Genomic DNA, 15,551 nt, shown 5'->3' on the forward strand with positions numbered 1-15,551 from the left:
TAAGTGTTTGTGACTGTGGAGATACGGAAGGAGGATAACAACATTAGGAATAAGAATTTAAAAATAGTCACAGTATTTAGAGACCTGCTAATTAATCTATGACATTAATTAAACGGCAATTGAGAGCTTTCCTTGGCCTTCTTGTCTCCTACATCTATTTTAGGGTTGAGGCTCATCCTCACATGAGGTCATAAAACTGTTTCTTTATAAAGGGCTCACTTTACTTTTCCCAGTAAGAAGGGCAATGGCTGCAGAAAACCAGATGCCCCTTTCCTCTCTATGGGAAATATACCCCCCGAGGGTGGAATGCTCTAGACACATTTTGTTTCTTCCCAAGGAGGCGGACTGTAGATATATGGGGCTGCTAGAAATGGGATCACGCACTGTGGGCCTTATAAGCACAAAAAAGGTATGTGGACATTATCCAGAAGGCGTTAGGGCTGGAACATTGAATCATTTAAGACTGAGAAATAGCTTAATTTTCATGGTCCAAATGAAAGCATGAAGACCACTTATAAACCTAAAGACCAACAAAATAACTTTAAAAAAAATCCTCACCCGAGGACATGCTTACTGATTTTAGAGAAGGGGAAGGAGGGAGAAAGAGGGGGAGAGAAGCATCGATGTGAGAGAGAAACATCGACCTGTTGCCTCTAGTAGGCTCCCCTACTGGGGATGGAACCTGCAACCTAGGCATGTGCCCCTGACTGGGAATCGAACCTGCAGCCTTTTGGTTTATGAGATGTTGCCCAACCAAATGAGCCACACCGGCCAGGGCAAAATAACCTTTGATGTAAGATGAGGAAATAGGAGGAGGGCTTGAACTAAACAGTGGTTGGCATGGGGCTTAAAAACGGGCTCCGTGAGAGAGGTGCATTCTGTGTGCTGTGGATGGAGGTTGAGGCTGGAAGGGTGTGAGGGTGGTCCCCAGCTTTCTGACTTCAGGAAAGCTGCTAGTGCCCCTCAATGAAGCAAGGGATTTTTAGATTTGAACGGGAAAATGGAAAGATGAGAATAAAAAATAATATTTTGGTTTTATCACACAAACCAGAGGTGTTAAAATTTTGTACCAAGCCTGTTTTTCTAGGAAGGAAGACAGAAGCTTTGCGAAAGCAGGATAAATAAACAAAAATGAGTCTGAGACTTATTGGTACCGGGCATGAGATTACTCCTAATTGACTGGCACTGTCATTTTCCAAGTCCTTCTTTTCATTAAAAAAAAATGTAGGTGGTTCTGAAGTCCCATATTATTGCTGCCGTTATTGTTTGAGGTCAGAGTTGTCGTTAACATCGTTTGGTGTTCCGCCTAAAGTAGGACAGATGTGAATGGTAAAGCTGCCTTTAACGTTGTGCTACCGACAGCACTTAGTACATACTGTGCTCAATGAATTAATGTGTCTATGAATATGGGAATAAATTATAAATAATTTAATATTCAGATGTATAGGTTATAACTAGGAGGGCTCCTGTACTTTCCTTTCTACCCACTCGCCCAGGAGCAGCGGGGCTGCCTCCGTGGTTGAGGCTCCCAGCAATGCCTCAGCTTGAGCATGCATCAGGACCCCTTGAGAGTGTGCCCCCTGCAGTTGGAGTAGCTTCAGCACTCTCCCCCAGTGTTAAGGGGAAAGGGCTAACTGGTTCTGAACATCCCTCAGGAAGGCATCTGCAGGGGTTGCCCCATACCTCTGCAGCTCCCACAGCACGAAGCAAACTCATGGACCGCTGGCGGTGCTGGGCTTCCTTTCCTCTTCACTTGCCTCCTTCATCTGCCAAACCTCCCCAGTGCCCCAGCTGCAAGCTGTCACTCACACTCCGACCCATCCTCCTCCACGAGACCCGCTAGTGGCCTCTAGAACACTTAGTCCTACACTTTCAATGGATGTTGACCATATTACAAAGACATATTTCTCATACTGGCTTTTCATTATTTTTGAGCCTCTCAAGAGCAAGTCCATTGTTCATTTATTATTGTGTTCCCGGTACCTAGTCCATTACCTGTTGCATGAAGGATAATCAATAAATAGCAGTTTATTAAAGAAGGAGAATGATCTATCATATACAGCTCAAGAACTCTATAGTTTGTGAATTATTTGTGCGAGACAGGAAGAAGTTTTTGATTGTATAAGCAATTAAATGATATGTGAACATATACTTTCGATGAAAGGAGTTGGTTATATTGAAAGACTTACTCTGATTAAAAAATCACGCAGCACAAAGACCACCTGGTTGCCGCCGAGCCGTTTCTCGTCAGTGTGGGCTCGCGGGAGTGAAAGGGCTGTCAAATAAGCCCTTTCACAGTCTCAGCTAACACTCATACTTTTCACTTTTTAAGTAACATAGTGCCTTTATAAATCTGAAACACTTTTTTTTCTTGGAGAAAAATATATTTTGTGGCCTATTTTGCTTTGTTTAGTTTTCTGTGCTTTAGAAAAGACTTGTGTTAGTAATAATTTATATTCAAGAAATTTCAAAAATGTGAAGGAATAAAAGTCCTAATACTTTAAAAAATGTCCCTTATTTTGAAACTCCTAATAATTTTCAGGACTACAATAATATTCTTTCTTGACAATTTTATACATGTATGCTTTATTCAGTGTTTTAATATTAAACATTAATGAATTATTTGACATAAAATCATAAAATTTTAAGATATACAGAATCTGAAAGAAAGAAGCATCGTGATCCCCGAGAGTCACACAACTCAGAAGTGCGGATTCACACCAGTGAGGGCTACCACAGGCATTGCCAGAGATCCCTAGCGCAGGGCCAACCAGCCTTGACGTCTGGGCTGGATAACTCCTTGGTGGGGCTGGGTCTGCCCTGTACATCGTAGGGCATTTAGCAATATTGGGGCCTCTACCCACTTGGGCAGTGGCACCATGCTGCCACCCGTTGTGACAACCAGTATGTCTCCTGCGATTTCTAAATGACTCCCGGTGTGCAAGGCTGCTCCAGGTGGAGAACCACTGCCTAACAGGGAAACGAGATTTAGAAATGAACTTATGAAACTTTATTAATTGAGATTTAGGAAGAAAGAAAAGAAACTTAAATGAAGCCAAAAGCATTGCTTTATTTTATTTATATATCTGATAAATATGTATTCAACTTGAATGATCCTTCAAACCTTTAAAAAATTATGAAATTTTAAAAATGTTATAGTCATCAGGTTTGATAGTAAACTCATTTTTTAAATTTTAGACAGTACTGATCTATTCTGAAAACTGGAGAAATCAGCACTCATTTGTCCCCTCCTCCTCTTTTTGTTCCCTGCCTTCCAATTTTTGCTAGTTTTGCTATTATTTTTATAGTTATTTTTTTAATGTTAACTAGGCCTATCAGCAGAGTCTCTCTATTCTTAAATGATTTTCATTTTGATTGAAATCTTCTTGGATGATTTTCATTCTTCTTGGATGGCACTGTCAGGTAGTGGAGATTTTGAACATCCGGGTATAAGTTTGTGGGCGTGTGTCTTTGCTTCTCTTGCATATGCACCTGGGAGTGGATTTTCTGTGCTATGAGGTGACACAACTTTAGTCTTTTCAGAAACTGGTGTAACCGTTCTGGGTCACGTTTTGTGACCTTCACCAGTGTGTACACACTGTCTCTTCCTTCTGCACCGAGAGATGCAGTCACCTTGTCTTCCGCAGCTTTTCTAGATATCTCCTGGTTGACTACGTTTCTTCACGAAGTAGGGTTTTATTTTCCACTGAAAGGGCTTCTGTGTGCTTTGCTCTCAGGGTCCTTTGAAATTTGAGGTCTGCCAGTTGTTTTAACACTTTAAAAAAAGTGAGGCTGGATACCTTTTCTTTTTCTCAGATATCTGTGGGCAGTGTACTTTTATCTTCTGGCATAGAATGTTGCTGTGGAAAGTTCTGGAGTGAACTGATTTTTCCACCTTGTAGAGGACTTGCTTTTTCTGACTGTATATTTTTAGTAACAATTATCCTCAAAGGTCAGTAACTTAACAAAGATGCTTATCAGTGTTGTGCATTGGTATTCATCCTGCAATAGGATGTGATGTGCTAAAATATATACATACATTGTATAAACTGTTAAAAGAGTTGTTGCAAGTGTGATCTACATTTCTGCTCTCAGCTCATTAATCTTCAAGGTAGTATATCTTATTTCTTCGGCATTTGAATTTTCAACCTATTTTATTAAATGCATTTCTTCTCGGTTAATTCATTGTGTTGAAATTTTATATCTAATCAGGGCATGCCCTAAACCTACATAATTAGAAAAGATTGTTCTGTTGATTGTTCTAAGAAATTCTTGTCATTGAAATTATTTTCTTCATTTTGTCTTCATTTTTTGAGAAATCACAGCTTCCCAGAATGCATTAAATAATCAAAGGTGTATGTAGGCAATAAATAACTTTGCAGAAGTTATATTCTTAGACTGGAAAAAGATATTGACTGGTGATTTGTTTAATTTCTCTTCCGTTTGACAGTTCTGTTCCATTTGGCAGACTACATATAAACCATTAAATAGTGTAAAGATCAATTCCATTTTAGTGAATAATCATAATAAAATTTTGCAAGCTCTACTATATTTGGTAATCAAGGAATTTTTTTCATTTTTATTTTTATCATTTGTTTTCTCTCCTTGGGTTTTCTTTATTTAATTTTCCTAAAGTCTCCTCACCTTTGTATTCTCTCCTCCCATATTCTTTTCCTCTTTTCTATCTCCCCCCTCCCACTTATTTACCCACTAATTTGTGTGTAGTTATTGAGATACATATGGTGCAAGAGAACCGGGAGCAATTACTCTAAGCTTTCTGATTGCTACTTTTACAAAGGAAACCCTACAGTTTCATTTAATGAATGTTTATTAAGCCTATACATTATACTATTCCTTCCTCACGTAGAGAAAGAGCAGTAAACAAAGTAGACAAAAATATCTGCATTTTTGGAGCTCGAGTTTTCTTGGGGGGCTAAACAATAAACAAGTAAATAAAGTATATGGTACGCTAGATACTAGTAAGCTATGAGGACAGTATAGTTGAGGCAGGAGTGGGGTTGGATTGGAAACTTTAAATAGAATGGTCATTAAATGCTCATTAAGAAGGTGGCATGTGAATAAAAACCTGAAGGAAATGAGGCAGCAAGACATGTATACCTTACAAGAGGGCTCTAGACAGAGGGAAACCCACACAGAAGCGGGGCTGTGCCTGGTGTGCTCCTGACACAGAGACACGGTGCATGTGTTTGGGGCCGAGCGTGTGAGGAGGAGAACCATAGAAGTCAGAATGGAAACTGGCAGTCAGATCATGGAGGATTTTACTGAGAGTTCTTTATTTTTCAATGTGAGCGAGATTGGAAAACATCAGAGCATTTGAGAAGAAGGGCGACATGCTCTCCGTTATGCTTTAATGAGGTTGAGCAGGGTGAGGCTGAAGCAAGGAGACCACTCAGGAGACCATATCAGCAGCCCAGTGGATAGACTGCGGTGGCTTGGGCCCTGGGCACGGTGATCATGTGAGTGCAGCACAGAAAAGCAATCAGATTTGTGGATGGGTTGATGTGCATTGCAAAAGGGAAGAGTCCAGAGTGACACCAAGGTGTTGAGTGGAAGTATCCGTCAGCGGCACACAGCCTTGGCATTCACTGAGATGTGGAAGGTTGTGGCTGGGCTCAGGGAGCTGCAGAGACATAAAGAGATGCAATTATTGAACATCATAAAGCTGAGATGCCATTGGACATTCAGATAGGGATGTGGAATTATTAGTTTGATAGCTCCAGGCCTCAGATATATATATATTTTAAGTCATCAGCATATTTAAAGCCACGAGGTGGACCAGTGGGAGTTACTGCGGATGGAGAAGCGTAATGACAGGACCTTGGGCCACTCCAACGTTGGCAGGTTGAAGTGGGTAAGGAGGAAGGAAGAAACTGAGAATGTGAAGGAAATATTTCAAGGAGGGGAGAGCAATCAGCTATGTTAACTGTTGTTGATAAGAAAAGTAGAATGAGAGCTGAGAATTGACAGAGGACCCTGAAAAGTCAACAGTGAAAGGAAAGCAATCCAATTAAAATATGAACATTTTTATATGACCGTGAATTGTTTCTCCACCCCCAAAATTCATATATTAAAGCTCTAGCCTTCCAATGTGACTGTATTAGGTGCTAGGGTCTTTAAGGAAGTAATTTAAATGAACTGAGGTCATAAGGGTGGGACCCTAATCTAGTTAGCTTTGTGCTCTTATAAGAACTGGAACCAACACCAGAGTGCCCTCTGCCCCACCCCCAACTGTGTACGCAGGAAAGGCCGTGTGAAGACACAGTGAGAAGGTGGCCATCCATAAGCCAGGCGTACAGAGGGTAAAAGACATCAAGAGAGATATGACCACATAGGGAATACAGATGACAGTTAAGCACATAAAAAGAAACTTTGAATCATTAACCACTGGGCATATTAAAACCACAAAGAGACTTACTGCATACCTTTCAAAATAGCTAAAATTAAAAAAAAAAATGAAAACAGTGACAGCACAGAATTCTGGCCAGGATGTGGAGAAACCGATCACTCACACAGTGCTGGTGGGAATGTACAATGATACAGCCACTCTGGAAAAGAGTTCGGCAGTTTTGTAGGAAAAAAAAAAAAAAGCAACTCTGATACTACCCAAGGATCGCACTTCTCTGCACTTACCCCAGAGAACTGAAAACATCTATTTACACAGACACCTGGATGTTCACAGCCGCTTTTAGTAACCGCTGGAAACTGAAAACAACCCGAATGTGTTTCAGTAGGAGCGTGGTTAGGATTGTGGGGCGTCCACACCACGGAAATCCACTTGGCAGTAGAAAAGAATGAGCTTAGTGGGGCAATTCTTCCGAGAGTAATTTTGAGTGAGAAAAGTAAAAGTCAATCTCAAAAGTCTATGTACTGTATGCTTTTATTTGTAGAACATTCTTAAATGAGGAGAACTGATCGGGGTGGTCAGGGGCTAAAGGGGGTGAGAGAAGGAGGGGAGACGGTGTGGCTGAGGAGGGGAAGCCGGAGGGGTACTTGAGGTGGTGCAAGGTCCTTCATCCTGCTGCGTCAACACCAATGCGCTGGTTGTGATTCGGTGCCAGAGTTTTGCAAGATGTTACCATTGGGGAGAACGAGCTGAGGGGAACACAGCATCCTCCTTTGTTAATTCTTGTAACTTCATAAAAATCTGCAGTGATCTCAAAATTAAAATTTCCATGAAAGAAATACATATTTCCAACTTTTAAAATGCGTCTTCAGCATTCAGCAAGAGTCATTTGACGAGCACATTATCCCTTGCCTTGCCATATCTGTGTTTCATGTTCTTTTAGTCACTTTTAAGAAAGGTCAGGGTACCAAACTGACTGAGTTGCAATCACTAAATATGTATGGAAATTTACATGGCACTTTTTGTGCTTTAAAAAAAAGGTAGGTTGGGTACATCATCTGCATTTTGGTCGGAGAAGTAAAGCATTTTCTTAAAAAACAATATATTTTTCAGATACAGTTCTTTTGTTTCAAACAGCCTTATTGAGATGGAATTCACACACCATGCAATTCAGCCACGTGAAGTGAGCTATTCACGGGCTCTCGCTGTACTCGGGGCTCTGCGTCCCCGTTAGAACCCGGTTTAGGACGTTTCATTCTCCCCCAGAGATCCGCGCCCCTCGGCCGCGGTCCTCGGCAGCCCCATCTCCCCAGCTAGGAACCACGAACCTTCTTTCTGTCTTCGTGAGTTATTTCTAAAGGGATAGTCTATTAATACTATGAATAGAAGTTCGGTAAAACAAGTGTTTTAAAGATTGCTTGTTATCTTAACTGTATACTATGTTAATTTTCCTAAACAAACTCTTTTTACTTTATGTATATAATGAAATACTTAGTGCATCTTCCTCTTCTAAGTAAATGACTATATGGAACCTGCTGTCCATTACAATTTTTTTTTTTAATTCTGGAGAGAGAAAAGGTGGCATTTGTGAGGGAATCTTTCCGAATCTCTAGTACCCTCTACTGAATTTAATTTAAAGCATATTATTAATTACTTTTATTAATTACTAGTCATTAATTTCTTAGAGTAACACGCCATGACTTGTTTTTGTTGGGATAGTACAAGGGACCCTACTCTCCCGACTACATTCATGCAGTAAACGATTGCTTTCAGACCTGCTCACTGGTGCGGTTTAGGGATTTTATTTGAAAGAGCACCTGAGCCAAGAAATCCTCTTCTCAAAAACCTGCAGCTTGCCTGCTGGGCCTGCCCGCTGGGCCTGCCTGCTGGGCGCCGCTCTGCCTCCTCCCTGGCCCTCCCCTCTCTGAGGCCGCCCAGGTCCTTTTGGGAGCTTCTTAGCACAGTCTGCAAAGAGCTGGGATATCAGCACATCATTTGATCTTAGAAATGTTGGTCTTTGCTTTCTTTATAATTATTTTGAATTAGCAGCAATTTCTTCTTCCAATAAAATATTCTTACTTCATTTTTCACCTATTATGAATCTGTAAAATAAGGCTTGCTAACTAGATAAAATAGGTACTATGATGTGTGTGAGTGTTTAAGCTATCAAAGGTAATAAATTGTTTTAATTACTATAAAAGTATTCATTATAAAGATCACAGCAATTCAGAGAATTGTTCCTCTGTTCCCACCGGTTCCCTGAAGCCCCCTATAGGATGCTTTATTAGGTAGCTGTGATATGAAAATGAAACAAATGAAACATTATGGCTTATGATAGCATTATCTAATTTTGTTCTTTAGGCAATTTTGAGTGTTTCTCTTTGTAATCAAACCAAGTAAGTAAGATTTTGTAATATTCTGTAATTTAAAGTTATAGCTCTATTTTAATTTTCATAATAGAACTTTTCAACAGAAAGGCATTTAATTTCTAAAAACAGCTCAGGTAAGAACTTTTAAGAAGACAAAAGTGTTATTATCCTTCACGTGATATTTTGCATTTTCTTGCAGTTTTTCCTAGAGATCAAAATGTTCAAGATGAGAAATAGCTGTAAATGAAAACAGAACTAGGCTCAGCATATCCAGATAATATGCAGTTTCACTTGGCTGTGGGGGAAAAAACCCTCCAAGTGTGTTCTCAGCTGAATAAATTCAACTCTAAAGTTGTCCACATGTGATCTGAGAATTGACTTTTGAATCAGGTCCATAAGAAAAACAAAAAATGCAATTCAGTCACGCATCGCCACTTAATGACAGTTCAGTCAATGTGGGACCACGCATGCGGTGGTGGTCCTGTGAGATCGTAAAGGAGCTGGGTTTCCTGTGAGGAGCAGAAGGCTGTGTGGTTCAGGAGGGACTGTTTGTCTCCGACAGGAGCATTCTCTGTCGGTCTTGACGGCAGGTTCCCTCTCACTCACGGCGCCTCAGTTCTGAGTGCGCCGATCACATCCCCACTGGTCAGCCTCTGACCCCTCCAGCACCCCAGCACCGGGGAGCCTATCCCTGCAGTGCTGCCTGTTCACAGGGCCCTCCCAGGTCTAGCCTGGTCCTAGAGTGCCTGGCTGTAGGGGGTCTTGTCGAGGACTCAAGACGCAGGTCCACAGGAGCTGCCTTAATGAGTATTAAGTGCCACTGCCACCTGAGTGAGGGCTTTCTGTGGTGGCGTGGAACCTGCCTGTCCCTGCACTCTGGAAATGTTTTCCGGTTGTGAGGATATAAGCACAGCTAAGTTTTATTTCTCCCATCAGCTCAATGCCAGAGAGAGCCCTCTGTGCCTGCCAGGCAGGGTCAATGGAACCCACACAAACTTCCAACGTCAGAACATTGAGTCCTCAGTTCTGTGCGCTCTCCATGTTAAATGACCCTCTTTTTACAATGAATACCACAGAGTTCCTTAATCTGACCGCTGTTCCAACATGCAATAGCCAGAACCACACCTCCACAACAATCCCCATGGTCCCTTACTTCTCCATCTAGATTTGTCATTCCTGCTGGTCCTCAGGCCGCCTTTCACTCCCCGCTGCTCATAGTCTCTGTCACGGTCATCTGCGCCGGACCCAGCCCGCCCGCAGCCAGCCCAGCCCACGGCCCTGTTCACAGGGCAGCACTGGCAGCCTTGGCGTTCTGACCCGTCCAGTGGGAGCAGGGGGAGGGCTGTGGGACGGGGTCTGTAAAGTCTGCATGGTGTGCAGCCACGTGCTCAGCCTTCACATTCCCTCACCACACCCTCGCCTTCTCACCCAGAGCAACTTCCAGTCCTGCAAGTTCCGTTTCTATGAGCGCCCTGCGCGGGTGTGCCATTTTTATCTTCTATACTGATTTTTACTGTACTTTTACTATATATAGATGTCTTTAGATACACAAGTGCTTACCGTTGTGTTGCAGCTGCCTGCAGTATTCACTACATGAATGTACTACGGGTTTGTGGCCTGAGGGCGATAGCCTACACCACAGAGCCTAGGTGTGTCGTAGGCCGCACCATCCAGGTTTGTGTAAGTGATGTTCGCACGAGGACTAATCGTCCAGTGATGCCTTTCGCAGACTGTGTACCTGTCATTAAGCAATGCATGACAATAGAAATGAGCACTGCTCTTCAGAATTTATAGAAAATAAATTAAAATCTAAAGAACAAATAGAAGCTGAGTCAAGTTTGTGATTTTCAACTCTAGTTAGGTATCTGTTCTTTGCAAACATAATGAACTGTTTTCTATAACTTCAGAGGATCAATACTTAGTCTCCCCTTATCTTCAGGGGAGATGTTCACAGACCCCCAGTGGATGCCGGAAACCTCAGATAGTACCAAACCCTGTATATGTACTGTGTTTTCTCCTATACATGCATACCTATGACAAAGTTTAATTTATAAGTTAGGGACAGTAATGGGTGAACAATTATAACATAGGATAGCTACAATAATACACTGTAATACAAATTACCTCTCTCTGACAACCGAAACAGCTAAGTGACTAAGCGTGTACAGAGGGGAGATGCTGGACACGGGAATGATTCACGTCCCGGTGGGACAGGGCGCGAAGGTGCGTGATTTCATCACAGCACTCAGAGTGGCACATGAGTCAGAACTTAAGAATTGTTTATTTATGGAGTTTTCCATATAATATTTTCAGGCCACGATTGATCATGGGAAACTGGGGCTGGGAAGCCGATTTAGATAGAAATTTATCCCATACTGTGGGCACGTGTAGGAGGCAGCTGCCTGAAACTCGAGATGCATATTTACACCCGGTGTGTTGAGAGTTTGCGGGCGCACGCAGCAATGCTTAGTTCATTTCTCCGATGGCGAGTCTCCTCGACTGCACATCTCCAGTCGGATCTCACTCCTGTCACTCATGCCACTGCATCTGTACATAAACATACATGTTTTCCCCACACTTTCTACACAGACCCACAGTATTTGTTCAGAAGGAAAGTTGTAGATATAACAAAAAATGAACTGGAAAGTAAAGGTAAGCCATACATTGTCCACATAATTCTTTTTAGGTCTCTGAATTTATACCCCAAACTTTTACACATGTTCTTCATATTCTGAACATTTTAAAACTTTTTGAGAACCTTTTGTACTGTTTATCTAATTCACCATGAGAGGCAAAGTAAAAGATAATTTTGAATTAAAAGAATATTTTCATGAGAATATTGGTGTAGCTCAGAGTAAGTAGTGTCCTCATCGTGAACTAAATGAGGATATCTTGAATGCCAACCTCAGTTTAGGAAATCAGAAGGCCCAGTAATGAAAACAGTCAGCTGAAAGGGTAATGCCGTGAAGTGTGTGTGTTGGACGTGTCAGAACAAAAAACACTTTAAGCTTCTTTAGGGCTTTTGTTATTCAGAGTAATGTAGGTGTTTAAATTGCCAAGTTATAAAAAACATAGGTCTACTAATTAGCCTTTGGCAGGTCCATTTCACACCACTTTGCCGAGGATGTTTTCCTTATATCAAACGTAACGTCCAGACCATCTCCGCGGTGATCACTCCTGTCCCGTGCCGGAAGGAATCCAGAGCGCCCGTCCTCGTACACTCCCTAAGGCGCTCACATATTGTATGGTATATCGTTAAGAAAAAAGAAAAGCCGGTTTGTGTGAATTAACAGTATTTTTCATGGGAAAAATGCGAAAGACAGAAAGTGTAATTATGTCATTCATTTTATGTTATGAAGTTTTCTTACTTTTTGATATGTTCCTCTGTTCTTTAAACCAGGCTCATTTTGGAACTCGGCTTCGTTCAACACTGAGGCGTCATACCTTCATTTTCCTACTTTCCATGGAGAACTCAGTGCAGACGTGTCTTTCTTCTTTAAAACCATCGCCTCCTCTGGGGTGTTTTTAGAGAACCTGGGGATTACCGACTTCATTCGGATAGAGCTGCGCTGTACGTCTCCTTTTCCGGATGAGTCGATGCGATTCTATTTAGTCGTAAATCCTTTATCTAATTTTTAAAGCACTATGTTTCTGCTTCATCAGCTGAATCTCTTCATTGTGTCCCTTTGAAAAAATTCCATGAAATTAAGTTAGTCTTTCAGTAAGAAAATAATTTAATATTATTTAACCTGTGGTCATTTGGGGAAATCATTGTATTCCCTAGAACCAATTGGAGATTCATTTTAAATTCAAATAATGGACATAGTTTTTAATAAACTAAATTCTCAATTAATTACAAAATTAATTAAATTGACTAGCCGTATTATTTTGATATACTCTTAGACTGTTACTCATCTCTTAATATCAAGAATATTGATGCTTTAAAATTTATGTAAACTTTGAGTCACTGTCAAATTAGTTTTTGTTTGTATAAAATGCTACTCAGTTTTCTTGCTCTGGCTGAATAGCTTTACTTTTTATCCATATGAAAAATTAACTTTGAGGATGAATTTCTTAAAATTTGTTTTTTTTTCCAAAAATACAAATGTGTTTTATTGCCTCAGTCCACAGCTATTCTTTACTAATGTCCTTGGGTCCGCCCATGCAATTTGAATCATTATATTCAGGAGTTGCTATGCTGTGGTGCTGTTTCCACACGTGTTGAAGACTCAGCTCTCCACCACGTGGACCAACGTGACAATCTTCATGTCTGACATTTCCAGCTCCGGCTGTCGTGACTTTTTCATTTGATGTTGGGAACGGGCCTTCTGAAATCTCCGTGCAGTCACCCACTCACTTCAATGACAACCGGTGGCACCATGTCAGGGTGGAAAGGAACATGAAAGAGGCATCCGTTCGAGTGGATCAGCTCTCACCGAAGACCCAGCCTGCTCCCGCGGATGGGCATGTCCTTCTGCAGCTGAACAGTCAACTCTTCGTGGGTGAGTTCTGTTTCTAGGCAGTTTGTCCTTTAATTGTAGGATGTAAGGGCAGACGTGAACCCAAATAAAATAATACCAGCTGTGAAAATAACGATTGTAACAGCAGCAGACTGTCGCTGGTTGAGAACCTGTGTTCCAGAGTGCGTGCCCAGGTGTTCCTTCTCTTCCCTGTCACCAGCCTGTGGCGTGGGTATTGTCCCTACTTCACGGCAGAGACGACTGATGTTGAGGGGGTGAGTGGTTTGCCTTCAGCAATCCACCTAGCAAACGATATTCAAATTTGTGTTTAATTCCTAAACCTAAATTCTTAATATTGCAGATTTTGTGAATTGTTCTAGGATTTGGTACTTGTTTTTGTTTTTATTTTTAAACTGATCCCTGTATGTGCCCAGACAGGGGATCGAACCCCCAACTCTGGTGGTATCAGAACGACACTCCAACCAACTGAGCTACCTGGCCAGGGCTCCGTGACTTATTTTAACATTAATGCTTTTCGTATGATATTGGAGATGATTGTCTCCATTCCTGGGGAGCTGAAGAGCCGTCCTTGTAATTCCAGGCAATGCCAACTGGTGACTTTTCATCAAAAACAGGCTAGAAACAGAAAAAAAGAAAAACCGGGACAAGTGTATAAAATCCATGCTTGACCAGTTTCACCAGTTCTGCTGCTGGTGTCTCTCATTTTGTCTACTTTTTGGAAATGTTCTGATCACTTTCTTCATATTTATCGTCAATGGTTGTTCTTTTATTTCCTAAATACACTTGCTGGGTATTTATAGACCCACTAGTATGTACTGGTTTTATTTCTCATCTTTGCTAACTACTTTACAGAACTTACTGACCATGACGTTCAAGGGATTTTCTCTTACTTGATCACTTTCCTCTATGTAAGGACATAGTGACACTATAAATCAGAATAAAGTATAAATGATCAGAACTTATATTTCAAGTATTTTTAAGAGTTATGTTTTAGAATGTAATTCATGAGATTCCCCATTACATTGTCTATTGCTTAACAGACTTGGTTTATTGACTCTTTCAGTGCAAAGGTTGAAGTTTATTTGTGATATATATTTTTTTAATTCTCGACCGAGGATAAGTTTATTGATTTTAGAGGGAGAAGAACATGGCAGGGGGAGAAACATCAATCACCTGCATCCCATATGCACCCAGGGATTGAACCCACAATCTAGGTATGTGCCCTGACTGGGAATCGAACCCATAAACTTTTGGTCTGTGAAACAATGCCCCAGCCAAATGAATCACCCAGCCAGGGCTGTGATGTTTTTGAGTAAGGTATATTTGAGATTTCTAATATATTTATGTACCCATTGTTTCTATCATTTATTCTTTCTTTCATTCGATAAATGTTTAATGAACAGCTTCTATGAGCAAGGCTCTGTAATGGACCATCTAATCATGATCTTGTGGCCACTCAACTGAGTTATTTAAGGATATGGAAATAATAAAGAATATATGAGAAGAAATACATAAGTTTCCTTTTAATACCATGCTAGAAGCTCAGCCAGGAAGTTGGCATAGATATTTCTTGAATTACAAAAAATGAGAGATAGCCACAGCCAAAGGTATGGCAATTTAAAATCCGTCAGGATCTAGGAAATAGCCTTACTATTCTTGGAGATTGAAAAGGCTAAAACAGTCCTCGAATCTTTCAGTGAAATCTGTTGCAGCCTTGCCTGCACATGAACTTTTATCCTTGGTATGAATTTTAACTTCATAGAAATGGAGTCACTATATATTGTGTCTGATAGGAATCCTGGCCTTAATTTGATTTCAGGTACTTGTAATGGATAAAAGTGCTATTATGCTCTCAGAAAACTGGGTTAGCACAGACTTGAGTCTTTTGCCATCAGTCATGTTTTATAATTTTAATAAGGATCTAAGAGATTTTATCTTTATAGAGGCAATTGGTAGGCTTTTGACATTCCCATATATGTTAAATCTCAGGATGACTGTGTTACTTGAAACTTTAAAAAATTGAAATCTTTGTTGTGTTTAAGTCTAAGTCATTGAAAATTAAAAAGAAGAGGCAGAAAGAGAAATCTCAGATGTTATGCATCTACTATTAAGAAAAATCTAGTTATACAATTCTCTGTTCCCTTCTCACAGGTAATTGAGTAAATTGAAATGGTGAATGTGATGTTATTAAAAAAAAGATTCACTTTTTTAGAAAAAGGGGAGCTGCCGCAGGTAGAGGCAGATCCTTGGCTATCGAGAGGCCACGCAAGGGTCTTGCTTATATCTTCCTCCTTCACAGGAGTGGACTGCCTTCTTAGGGAGGGGCTCCAACCAAGC

General features: G+C 40.9%; 1 protein-coding gene across 2 annotated transcripts in view; it reads left to right on the forward strand.

The window, feature by feature from the left end:
* The window catches only part of CNTNAP4 (contactin associated protein family member 4), a 235,811-nt gene that overhangs the window by 190,083 nt on the left and 30,177 nt on the right, over window positions 1-15,551 (forward strand). For both annotated transcript variants that reach the window (XM_028501841.2, XM_036012240.1), the window contains 2 exons: window positions 12,134-12,304; window positions 13,017-13,235. In XM_028501841.2, the coding sequence (XP_028357642.1) occupies window positions 12,134-12,304; window positions 13,017-13,235 (390 nt within the window). The remainder of the gene's footprint in view (window positions 1-12,133; window positions 12,305-13,016; window positions 13,236-15,551) is intronic.

This window comes from Phyllostomus discolor, chromosome 12 (assembly GCF_004126475.2).
Source record: "Phyllostomus discolor isolate MPI-MPIP mPhyDis1 chromosome 12, mPhyDis1.pri.v3, whole genome shotgun sequence".
Taxonomy (NCBI): domain Eukaryota; kingdom Metazoa; phylum Chordata; class Mammalia; order Chiroptera; family Phyllostomidae; genus Phyllostomus; species Phyllostomus discolor.